The 12,653-nt window shown below is 37.2% G+C and overlaps 1 protein-coding gene across 4 annotated transcripts in view; it reads left to right on the top strand.

Annotated features, from left to right (window-relative positions):
* The window catches only part of dnm1l (dynamin 1 like), a 38,254-nt gene that overhangs the window by 18,636 nt on the left and 6,965 nt on the right, over positions 1–12,653 (top strand). For 2 of the 4 annotated variants that reach the window (XM_008110387.3, XM_008110386.3), the window contains 13 exons: positions 1,049–1,095; positions 2,633–2,704; positions 3,855–3,941; positions 5,564–5,726; positions 6,786–6,906; positions 7,153–7,284; positions 8,380–8,586; positions 8,968–9,088; positions 9,286–9,441; positions 10,211–10,300; positions 10,896–10,988; positions 11,532–11,591; positions 11,830–11,907. In XM_008110387.3, coding sequence (XP_008108594.1) covers positions 1,049–1,095; positions 2,633–2,704; positions 3,855–3,941; positions 5,564–5,726; positions 6,786–6,906; positions 7,153–7,284; positions 8,380–8,586; positions 8,968–9,088; positions 9,286–9,441; positions 10,211–10,300; positions 10,896–10,988; positions 11,532–11,591; positions 11,830–11,907 — 1,427 coding nt within the window. The remainder of the gene's footprint in view (positions 1–1,048; positions 1,096–2,632; positions 2,705–3,854; positions 3,942–5,563; positions 5,727–6,785; positions 6,907–7,152; positions 7,285–8,379; positions 8,587–8,967; positions 9,089–9,285; positions 9,442–10,210; positions 10,301–10,895; positions 10,989–11,531; positions 11,592–11,829; positions 11,908–12,653) is intronic. The other 2 variants (XM_008110389.3, XM_008110388.3) reach the window with 1 other exon arrangement.

The raw sequence follows: 12,653 nt of genomic DNA, 5'->3' as shown, positions 1-12,653 counted from the left end.
GTCTAGGAACCACAAGGTATAGTCACACTCATCTAAATACTATTTACTAAGCACAAGAAGAGTGCTTGGTGATGCAATGCAATGGGCCTCTCGTCAGGACTGAAAAGCACTTTGCGTTACTTAGCAAGGAATGTAGTTTTGTTGGCCTTCCTGCTGCATTCTTCCTCTGGTATGAACAAGACTGTTGAGACCTTGCTGTACTTCTGAAAAGGCACTTGGCCTTGCAACAAGATCTGCCCAAGCCCCTGTAAGATAAAATTTTAGATCCATGTTTTAGAACTTGCTTCAGCTCACATATCAGCAGGAATTCCTTGTTCTGTATAGATTACAGGAGCCTTTATCACCTGGCCTCACCCCATAGATCCAGTAAATGAGTTTTATGGTCAGTGTGGATTGTTGTCCTAAAGGGCAGGAAATCCCTTCACATAAAACCAGAAATCTGTGATTTTGGTGGTTCCATTTTACATGTTTTTCTATTAATTTCACCCTTATTCACTTGGATAAGAACAGTAAAAATATTAAAATTTGCATACATAGAACAAAACAGTTCAGGTATCAAATCAGTACAAAAAATAGATTGCTACTGGCTCCAGTTGAGCTACAGTCATTTTGGTGAATTCATATATAAAGCAATATGATCTCTGCTTCTGACTTCTAATTATTTATACTGATTTCTATTAGAACTTTTTAATTAGATTGGAACATAAGTCTTAAATTCTTACAGTCAATCCAGCTAGAGTAGACCAATTGGATCTACTGTGTTTAATGTGATTTATCAACTAAGTAAACAGTACATGAGTGGGTCTACTGTACTTGGGTCTATTAAGAGAAATTTGATGTGAAAAGACTCTTGAGCTTCTGGGATTAAAATGTAATAAGCAGTATATATTATGTATTAGTCTTAGCAATTAGACTCCATCAGCAATAAGGCGTTTATTTTATCATGAAAGCAGAGGGAGTAAATCCACAAAGAAATCATATTTCAAATTGAGAATGTGTATTTGAGTTGCAGTGCTTCTCATCTAATGCCACAATTACTTTTTTCTAGGGGTGGATGCTGAAGAATGGGGGAAATTTCTACATACAAAAAACAAGGTAGTTTTTTAAAAGAAAAATTGTAAAATCTATGCATGCAGAAGTAGATAATTCTGTACATGGGGCATATACACCTATATTCTTGAGGTTTGGGAGAATCTTAGGCAAAGCACATTCTGGTAGGCTCTGGTGGACTTTCCTAGTAGTAGTAGTCAGAACAATTTCTGAATGGCCGAAGGCTGCATTTTCATTTCCCGAATGAGCCCAGAGGAATTTCAGAAGCATTGTGGAAAGTTTACATAGGAGATAACGTCACATTTATCATGCAATTTACAAAAATGGTCTGTATTTTTTAAAAAAAACAAAAAATGAAACCATGATGTATGATCAACAGTGGATCTTACAAGGGTGGTGAGCCTTCACTCCCTGGAGTTTCCTAGGGATATCAGATTAAAGTTCACTATTTATTCCCAACTTCCATTGCCCTGTCCTCAGAAAGATACGTAGAAGAGGCAGGCACAACTCCTACATACCCTGTTTCCCCGAAAATAAGACAGGGTCTTATATTAATTTTTGCTCCCAAAGATGCACTAGGTCTTATTTTCAGGGGATGTCTTATTTTTCCATGAAGAAGAGCTCACATTTATTGTTGAACAACAAAATGAACATTTATTATATACTGTAAAGTAGTTGTCATCAGAAACCAGCATAACCAGACAAACTATGAATCCTATCAAGAATTTCTTGTTACTACCATTATTTACATGTACAACAATCTATGGTACCTCTTGCAGTTTAGGTTTCACAAGGTTTCCACGCTGATTTCTCTCTATTCTAGTTTCAGTGTAGTCATGAATGATGAATAATATAATATACTATAATAATAATATGATAATATAATAATAATAATATAATGATATACAATATATTAATGAGATAATATAATAATAGGATATAATAATAACAGAATATGATAATATGGAATTAATAGGATAATATAATAATGGGATATAATAACAGAATAGCATAATATTATAATAATAGGATAATATAATAGAATAATAGAATGGAATAGAATGATATAAAATATATTAATAGGATAATATAAAATGGAATATAATAATAACAGACTGCTAATAATAATAAAATAATAATAGGATAATATAATAGAATAATAGTATAGAATATAATGATATAAAATATATTAATAGGATAATATAAAATGGAGGGAGAAAAAGTTCTCCCCAGAGAGGAAGAAAGAGAGGCAGGCACAGGTTCCACATTGCTAGACCCAAAGGCAAGTGATTGGTCCTCCTGTGACAGTGGTTCTCAACCTCTGGGTTCCCAGGTGTTTTGGCTTACAACTCCCAGAAATCCCAGCCAGTTTACCAGCTGTTAGGGTTTCTTGGAGTTGTAGGCCAAAACATCTGGGAACCCACAGGTTGAGAACCACTGCTTTAGAGGGAGATGGAACATTGCTTGATTTCATCTGCATGGGTTCCCGTCTCCTGTGGTCTTCAGGAAAGGTTGCTTGTGTTGATAAATTGTGGCACACATGATATAATATTTTTGACTTATTTATTTTTTTAAATTTCAGCTTTATACAGATTTCGATGAAATTAGACAAGAAATAGAAAGTGAAACTGAAAGGATTTCTGGAAATAATAAGGTAAGTGTCACCTTATTGAACTGTGAATCCAGTATAACCCCCATATGTGTGAGGCGGTGCATTCCTGGACTTCGCATGGATGCATAAAACTGTGGATAATAGCAAATTCTATTATTTTCAATGTATGAATGGCAGAGGTACAGGGAGAGGGTGTGGCTTGTACAGGAGGCTCTAAGTGAATTACTGAATAAGTGAAGCCATAGATAAATGAAACGGCATATAATTGGCTCTGCAGATAATGAGGATTACACTGCAGCTGACATATTTGAAAACAAACACTGTTCTGAGTTCCATGTGGTATTCTATGCATTGCTGAGTATTCTGTGTACAAGGTGAATTATATTTTCCTACTGTTAGTGTTTCTCTAAGATTCTATTGTTGTTGTGGCAGATCTTTTTAGACTTCTTACTCTTGCTCCCCTTGCACATCTCACCACTGTTTTCTCTTGATGGACAATGTATGATTGTTGTGGATGCTAAAGGCGGTCTTAGGAGACAGTCTTCTGAAACAGCAGGGAGCTGTGCTGGTCGTAGTTTCATTGGTGCGTGTCTGGTGATGAACATGTTTGTTCATCAATTTTTTTTAACCTCAGAAGTGGCAAGAAACATTTAATTCCTACAGAAACATATGAGTAGCTTTGAATTATCCCAGTTGAACAGTCATTTATAATTTGCTTCATGTATAGTCTGTTACATATCAGCTTGATGAAGTCTTCAAGCAAGAAAACATTTCAGCAGAGAATCTGGAGGCCATGATTGGGAAGCACTTGTACAAATGAGTCACATGTATCTGTTTCCAGGGTTTTCAATCTAGAGGCAGAATATTGATGATGTTGTTTTTAGTAATAATTTAGTGTTACTTCATTTATTTAATTTATATTCCACCTTCTTCTGAATATGTGACCCATAGCAGTGCTGCTTTCTAAGGGCATGGCTTGGGAAAGTCTTCTAAGTAGGTTCCAAATATCAGTGCAACATGATCTTTGTTCTGTCAACTCTTACCTGTCTTTCAAGCTAGTCACATTTTGAAAAGAAATAGCTGAAATGTTCAAGGACACTTGAATTGAGTATGAATTATAGGTAGATGCCTGACCTTAGAAACAGCAAAGATTTCAAGATTAAAATGATTCTTTTTTCCCTTGATTTTCTAGGGAATCAGTCCTGAACCTATTCATCTAAAGATTTTTTCCCCTAATGTAGTCAACTTGACCCTTGTAGACTTGCCAGGAATGACAAAGGTAAGAAAATAATTTTTGCTGTGCATTTAACTGAAAATTGCTTATGCTTTACAAAGGATCAAATGTTCATAAAACAACCATTTATAATATAAAGCAGAAGTCTGCAGTATTTTTTTCGCTAGGGCTTCTATTTGACCTCCCTTTCAGTCTCTACTGCCTTTTCCCAGTTTTGTCATCGCATCACACTGCAGTCATGTCTGTTGGGTCACTTTTTTTCTTTGCAGCTACTTGGTCATCTCATGATAAATGCAACATGGCAAGACTAAAGGGAGAATAAAAGAGCAAAGTACAGTAGAGTCTTACTTATCCAACACTCGCTTATCCAACATTCTGGATTATCCAACACATTTTTGTAGTCAATGTTTTCAATATATCGCGATATTTTGGTGCTAAATTCATAAATACAGTGATTACTGTGTATTGAACTACTTTTTCTGTCAAATTTGTTGTATAACATGATATTTTGGTGCTTAATTTGTAAAATCATAACCTAATTTGATGTTTAATAGGCTTTTCCTTAATCTCTATTATCTAACATATTCGCTTATCCAGTGTTCTGCTGGCCCGTTTACGTTGGATAAGCGAGACTCTACTGTAGCTACGAGGGTTGAATGAAAAGTAATGCCTCCACCTTCGTTACTTGGTTTTGGATGGGAATACAGTATTTTAATAAATCAAACACAGAAATAATCCTTAGAATGTGCTCTTTAACTACCACTATTCACTTTTCCACATAATCACCAGACAATTGAATAAATTTCTGCCAACAATGAACAAGCCGTCACGGAAGAAGTCTACACTCTGTTTCCGAAACCAGCGTCTCACAGTACCCATCGTGCACAGATCTTCTGATAGCCAAGCAAAGCAATAATGTGACCCACACGTTCTTGTGAAATGCCGATTATGCTTGAAATTTCTCTCTGAGTGATACGACAATCGTCTTGAATCAATCTGTCAACCTTTTGCTTGTGAAACTCAGTTATTGCTGTCATAGGACATCCAACTCTTTGTCACGCAAGTCAGATGTTCCCACCTCAACATCTTTAAACTTACTTGCCCAACGACGCACAGTACGCGCATCAACACAATCACCATAAACAGCTTGCATTCTCTGATGAATCTCCTTCGGGGTGACACCTTTTGCTGTCAAGAATTCAGTGACTGCACATTGCTTAAGTCTCATTGACCGACCGTATGGCAGGGTTCCATACTTTGCACTTTAACAACACAGCCGTTCAATGCTAAGGCTTCCCACCAAATAGAACGGTAGAGGAGAGTCTACTGAACAAGCCAGTACCTGCTGCATACTAGTACTGTCATCTGTTGAGGAGTTACGAAGGTGGAAGCATTACTTTTCATTCAACCATCGTACATTTCTCCTCATTGGGTGGCTCAGGTGTCCTTTTTATCTCTTACCTGGAAATGGCCTTCAGGGATGCTTTGAATGAGATTTTCCCGCTTCTTGGCAGGGAGTTGGACTGGATAGCCCATGAGGTTTCATCCAACTCTATGATTCTATGATTCTATGCTGTATTGTAAGAACCTAGCTTCAATTGAGCAACTCTTACTAAATGTGTTTAAAGCCTAATATTCTTATAGGTTTTTACTTTTCTCTCACACAGGTGCCTGTTGGGGACCAACCAAAGGATATAGAACTTCAGATCCGAGAACTAATCCTTAGATTCATTAGTAACCCAAATTCAATAATTTTGGCAGTCACTGCTGCCAATACAGACATGGCCACCTCAGAGGCACTTAAAATAGCGCGAGAGGTGGATCCTGATGGTAAGTACAAAACTGCAGATTCTAGATTGCTTCCCTTCCCTTTTCTTAGAAACCATTCTCCTATGGCACAGTAAATGGTATAATTATTACTTTGCAGTAGCATACAGTCGTAATTTATATGATTAAGATGACAAGGTACCTTTAATGATTAATGGAACTGAGGCATTTCAGACTGAAGGCAAAGCCAGGTCTATATCCTGTTAAACTGCAGCAACAGCTATAACAATTATTGGCCCACTTCAGGCTATTTCTCCAGGCTTTCTAAACTCTAGTAGTTTATGAAGTCAGAAATGAGGTTTGAGGCCAGCTGGCACCCATCTATCTCTGATTCTATGGTTTTATGATCTGGTGCTTTTCATTTCAGGCATGACAGGGAACTTTGGCTTACAGCAAGTCAGAAATAAGAGTGCTAAAGATCGGAACGGGGAGTCAGTGAGAGTAGTGCTCAGCCTTAGCTCTTTTTTCTACTTCTGCACATCATGGTTTATGAAGTCTAGAATAATCGTCTGAACTGATGGGCCACTTCTTCTCAGTTTATGGTGTTTCTGTAGGCATCTTTGAATGTATTAGTTCATTTTAGTTTAATGAGACTGAATAGCAATATTCTTTGATAAGTAACTTTAGCCCAGGCATTGTATGCAACAGCTGTGTAACAATTTGGCCTACCGGCTACTAGGAACTGTAGGAGTTGAAGTCCAAGACACCTGGAGGGCCGAGGTTTGCCCATGCCTGCTTTAGTCTTGATATTTAGTCGTGTTTCGAAACTTGGATTATCAGTCTTTGATTGTAGTGGATCTGAAACACAAAGCTTCATATTTGTATTGCTCACTTTGACCAGGATACAAGAAGATAGAAATTGAAATGTCCTCTTGTTTAGATTGTAACTAAACAGTTTGCAGCTAAGCTGAGACCAAATACACCTCTAATGGTGAATTTCCATTTTCTTTCATGGCTTTGTTCTTTGGCATTTTTCACTAGGCTTTTTTGTAACTGACTTGAGAAGTTTATTTGTGGTCAGCTAAATGTAAAATGACAGTTTTCCTGACGCTTCTCTAATAGGGCGGCGCACGCTTGCTGTTATCACAAAACTGGACCTCATGGATGCTGGCACTGATGCTATGGATGTCCTTATGGGAAGAGTGATACCGGTTAAACTGGGCATTATTGGTGTGGTGAATAGGTAAGTTGAGGAGGGAGAATGGCATGAGAACTTGGTGTTTAAAGCATTCCTGTGATTTCAGAGCAATGTGATTCATCCCCATGGATCGTACTCTATAGAGAGGGTTAGAATTCTTGTATGCAACATCTGTGTAACAATTTGACCCCCAAATTCTTCTGAAATCACAGAAATCCTGTATCAAAGAAATAAATGAAATGGTCATCCTTTATTGCAACATAATCATCTGATTATATCTCAACTTTTTAGAAGTCAATTAGATATTAACACTAAGAAGAGTGTGGCTGATTCGATTCGTGATGAATATGGTTTTCTACAGAAAAAGTATCCCTCTTTAGCCAACCGGAATGGAACAAAATATCTTGCCAGAACCCTCAACAGGTACACAGAATTACTTACATTCTGATTTCCCCCTTTACTTGGGTCACCTTTTTGTAGCTCATCCCAGTTGTGTACCTATTTTTTGCACTTGATGGTAGTGTTCTTATGATTGATGATCAATGACATTCTGTCACTTGCATATCCTTTGTAGTTTTGAGGCTTATATTGCAAAGAACGTGAATAGAAAGCTAGCCATTATTTATGAAGCATCAGATGATTTGGACTTGGTGATGATGGATTGTATGCTAAATTGTGCTGGCTGAATATTTGGATTATGATATATTCTCAAATAATGGCACTGGATCAATATTTCAGTTGCCATATGATAATAACAAAATGATCAGTGGGTTACTGTGAATACAACAAAATGATCCTTAGAAACCAATCGCTAGTTTATTTGTGGACAGCCCTGTTGCTATGAAATAATTTTTGCCTTTTTTGTCTTTGAATTTCACCACTTGCATATCTTTTTCAAATAAGAAATTTAAATGCTACCTTTTTTTCTGCAAAAGATTGTAGATAATAGTACTAATAAACATCCTTTATATCTTGAAGTATAAAAGCCAAATTTCACAAGACAGATTATTACAATAACCAGAAAGATTTGTCTCTATATCAATTTCCCCATTTCCACTTGCTTTTAGCACTGTAGACAGCTGCTAATAGCTGCCACTAATACCTGCTTTGAATAGGTGGCTTAAAATTGGTTAACAAAGGGGGAATTAAGTGATCTCCCTATGTTTCCCTCCACTTTCACAGGATTCAAAGCAACTTGCTGTATTTGCTAATAAAAGAAACAAATCACAGAAACAAAAACCCTGCAGCACTCTGTAATTATGTTTTTTCTTGTATCAGGTCAAGCAGAGCCCCAAAGTCTATAGGCCCAGAACTGAGGGGGACTGGATGAGGAATCATTAAATAAATATTGGTCCTAGACTTTCTGTAGCTTTTAAACAACTATTTTTTTCTATCATGCAGGTACTTTGAATGCTGAATAAATAATAATATCTAAAAAGTGTGATTGAAAGCTAGGTTACCTTGTTTGTTTCATTTGTCCTTCTAAAAGTGCCCTTTGTTCCCAAACTCTACTTTCAGGTTACTCATGCATCACATCAGGGATTGCTTACCAGAACTAAAAACTAGAATAAATGTTCTAGCTGCTCAATATCAGTCCCTCTTGAACAGCTACGGGGAACCTGTGGATGACAAAAGTGCCACGTTATTGCAGCTTATTACCAAATTTGCCACTGAATATTGCAACACCATTGAAGGGACAGCAAAGTACATTGAGACTTCTGAACTGTAAGTTCAAGTTCTGTTTTAGAGACTTGTTGCCACAAAAGCTGGAAGACATTAAACTTTAAAATACTATTTTTACTATTACTATGATTCATTCACTTATATTAAGCTGTTTCCCCAAAATGTGAGCCTGAAAACAGCTTACATAAATTAAAGCACAGAGAAAAACAGAGAATACAAATACAGCAAATAGCAATTTTTAAAAAAAAGAAATCCAGGAAAGGAAAAAAACTGAATGCTTCTACACAATAGTGTTTCCAAATATCAAATTATTAAAGAAATGTCAAAACTATTGTATACAGCAAATAGCTGCTAGGTCAGGACATATGATTGAGGTTTTCCATTTCTTTCCATGCATCCCAGTTACTCTTTTTTGTTTTCCAGGTGTGGCGGAGCTAGAATTTGCTACATTTTTCACGAAACCTTTGGGCGTACTTTAGAATCTGTTGATCCATTAGGCGGCCTTAACACCATTGACATCTTGACAGCTATTAGAAATGCTACTGTAGGTATTATCCTTTAACTTCCTGTTAAGACGCTATGTCCCTTTTTAAACCTGCCTTCTGCAGTGGGTGGCCTTGCTTTACTTGGCAGTGTGCACTCCTTAGGCTTACATCAGGGAGTGTTATAATGCCCTGGCGAATATGGTGTCCTTCCTTACAGGTGAACAAAGACTAATCAATTTCTCTTTGGTTTGACTAGGGTCCACGCCCTGCCTTGTTTGTGCCTGAAGTCTCCTTTGAACTGCTTGTCAAAAGGCAAATCAAACGTCTGGAAGAACCTAGCCTGCGATGTGTAGAGCTTGTTCATGAGGAAATGCAGAGGATCATTCAGCATTGTAGCAATTACAGCACACAGGTAAAAGAAGTCACAAACTGTTGCTGTGTGCCTTCACATTTGCAAATTTGGTTATTTGATTTAAAATGTTATCTCTAGAAATCGCTAGATCCCCATTACAATTTTGTGTTCAACTTCCAGCAGAATATGAACATAGTCATGCTGGAAGACCTAGAAATTCCTAGAGAGGTTATCTCTCGGATAGGAAAATAGTATTTTCTTTTTTCATGGTTTTTCACTTTTATAGGGGTCTTGTGCCCTTAACTTTAGCGAATGTGGAGGGCTGACTGTATTATTACTGCATAGAATTATTCTAAAACCTAGGAAAACCTGTTAATCAATCTCCATTTTGCAAGATTCATTAAAATGAAGATCCTCTTCTATTTAGATGACCAACCAAAAGTTTAAAATCCATAAATGTCTGAACTCTCATGTAAACTCAAAGAGTATTGTGTATGCACTTGTATATAGGGGTAGTTCTCCTGTTACGGACATGCAAATAAATACGTTCACTAACTCAGAGGCATGGCTTATACACTTTGGTCCACTTTGGTCTAGTTTAATCTATGCCATTAAACTAGAAAATGTTCCCACAGATGCATCTTTTGGATTAAGGAAAGGGGTTTTTCCTATATGAATTACTTGTCTTGTCTCCCCCATAAGCTGAAATCTAATACTTTTGGCATTTATAGTTCATTCAATTGCATAATTTAATGTTACAAATGTTATTTGAGTGGTAGTCCTGTAGATTCAGAAAAGAAAACTCTTTCCGGGTTTTGTTTCCATTCAGGAATTGCTGCGATTTCCTAAACTCCATGATGCCATTGTTGAGGTTGTGACCAGTCTTTTACGTCGGAGGCTGCCGGTTACAAATGAAATGGTAACTATTGCAGAGATGGCTCTTTGCAGTCATGTGCTCTGAAATTTTTACCAGAACATTGTGGGAGAGAGCAAATTTCTGAAAGAAGTGTCTAAAAGAGGGAAAACTGACAAGGCAGTAGCATGTAATCCAGATATTAAAATCTATCATGTCTGTCTCCTGGTGCAGAAAATCAGTTTTGCCTGTAAGCCATATATTTTGTGACAGTCAATTGTGTCTTGAAATCAATGTGATGGAATATTCTGTGTTCTTTCCCTGCCACTCCAGCTAATCTTCTCCTTAGTACCTCCCATTCGGGGCACTATTTCCTTACAGCAGAAAGTCCTCTTTTCCTGTCTTACTGTTTTTTCTTTGGTTCTGTTTATTTTCTCTTGCTCATCACATGATAATATTTTGGAGGATAAATTGCCAAAAAAACATTCTTTAGGTTGGGATTTGCTTGTCAAGATTGTTATTTTATTGGAGTTATTTTTTGCCAGTTTTAATACTGGGCCCTAATTTTATAACTTTCTGGCAGACTTCTGTTGTGCATCCTTATCTCATATGGTTTTTCATCAGATAAAATTATGAATGCAATTTTCTTTCTTTCTTATAGGTTCATAATTTGGTAGCTATTGAGTTGGCCTACATCAATACCAAACATCCAGATTTTGCAGATGCCTGTGGGCTCATGAACAACAACATAGAGGTAAAGGAGGAAATTCATCCTTCGTTACTTAAAAATGACTGTGTCATCTTGTGTACAGGTCTCTTAGGTTACTGAAAGTGATCAGACATTCACATCAACTGAAAATTAATTCAAACTCTTGAGACCATACAAATAATGATTTTTTTCTGGTTGGGCTAAAAGTTCATGGCTTGCTTATGCAATCTAGTAATTAGAGGTACGCAGCCTGTGGCGCAGGCTGGTTAGCAGCCAGCTGCAACAAGTCACTCTGACCAAGCGGTCATGAGTTCGAGGCCAGCCCATGCCTGTCTCTGTCTCTGTTCTATGTTATGGCATTAAATGTTTGCCTTATATGTGCAATGTGATCAGCCCTGAGTCCCCTTTCGGGTGAGAAGGGTGAAATATAAATACTGTAGATAAATAAATACGCAGCCTTTGAACATAAAGATTTGCTATTTTAATATCACATTATTTTAATACCACAAAATACCATCCTGGTGTTTTGAATTAAAAGTTTTACTTTTACACAATAAATTCCTAATCAAGACACTTACTTTTTGAAAGGAGCAGCAAAGGCGGAACAGATTAGCCAGAGAGTTGCCTTCTGCTGGGTCACGAGACAAGGTGAGTATATGCCTGATAATCTACGGAAAACTGCAGCTACCATTTGAAGTGCTGGTTAAAACCAAGAAGATCTTCTCGTTGCTCCAAAGAGACACACAAAAATTCCCCACTTGGAGATTCTTTTCAAAAGTGCATGCTTTCTTCTGAAATGCAGCCACTGAAAGGGATTGAAGTGGGTGAGCTGGAATAAATAGAGCAGCAATGCTGATGTCGTTTTTGCCCTTTTTGCCTTCTTTAGTCCACTAAGCCTCCTGGTGCTTTGGCACCCTCCTCCCAGGAGACCTCTACTGCTGGTTCTGCTGAGGTTGATGGCAAGGTCTGTCTCTCTTTCTTCCTCTAAGCACTGCATGCTCCATTGTCCATGTGGTGCACATTGGGAAGGCTTAGCATTATTCTCACAAGCACTTACTGAACACTTTGCCTGCTGAGGTGTTGGATTCACTCTTGGACCGATGGCTTTCAAATGGGTTCTTAGTAGCGTTAGTGCTCTTTGGACATTTATCAAGAAGGTGCTTCAATAATTTGCAAATTGTCAGAGCTTAGAAATCCTCTCCTTCCTCCCAGACAATAGCAACAATGAATAACAATAATACATTTTATTTCTTATCTGCATCTCCCCCAAGGCTCAAGTTAAATACAAAAGATAACTAAAATCATAAAACTATTTGAAACTCATAGATTAAAAGACCACAAACATAATCATCATCAATGTATTATCCACCTTTCCTTATGGCTCAAGGTGGATTTAAAAGTGAAAACACACTCTAAAATCATTCATACCTATAAAATGTCAATTTAAATTTATAGTTTAAAATCAACTGGCTAGGCCTGCCAGAAGAAATAGGTCTTTAATTATTTTTAAACTTCTAACAGCCTGTTTAGCTGTCAAAACCCTTCCAGCAGGTCATTTCAGCCTATGGGAGGAGGCAATCATGCAAGTAACTGGACTCAAACTTAATTTGAACAGTCTGCCTGAATTTGATATTTGCCTTATAACATATTTCCCTATCTGAGACATACACAGTTTCTCTGGCACATATTTAGGGTATCTCTCATTTGGAA

Source organism: Anolis carolinensis, chromosome 5, assembly GCF_035594765.1.
Source record: "Anolis carolinensis isolate JA03-04 chromosome 5, rAnoCar3.1.pri, whole genome shotgun sequence".
In the NCBI taxonomy this organism is placed as follows: domain Eukaryota; kingdom Metazoa; phylum Chordata; class Lepidosauria; order Squamata; family Dactyloidae; genus Anolis; species Anolis carolinensis.
This window is presented reverse-complemented; position numbering and strand designations above follow the sequence as displayed.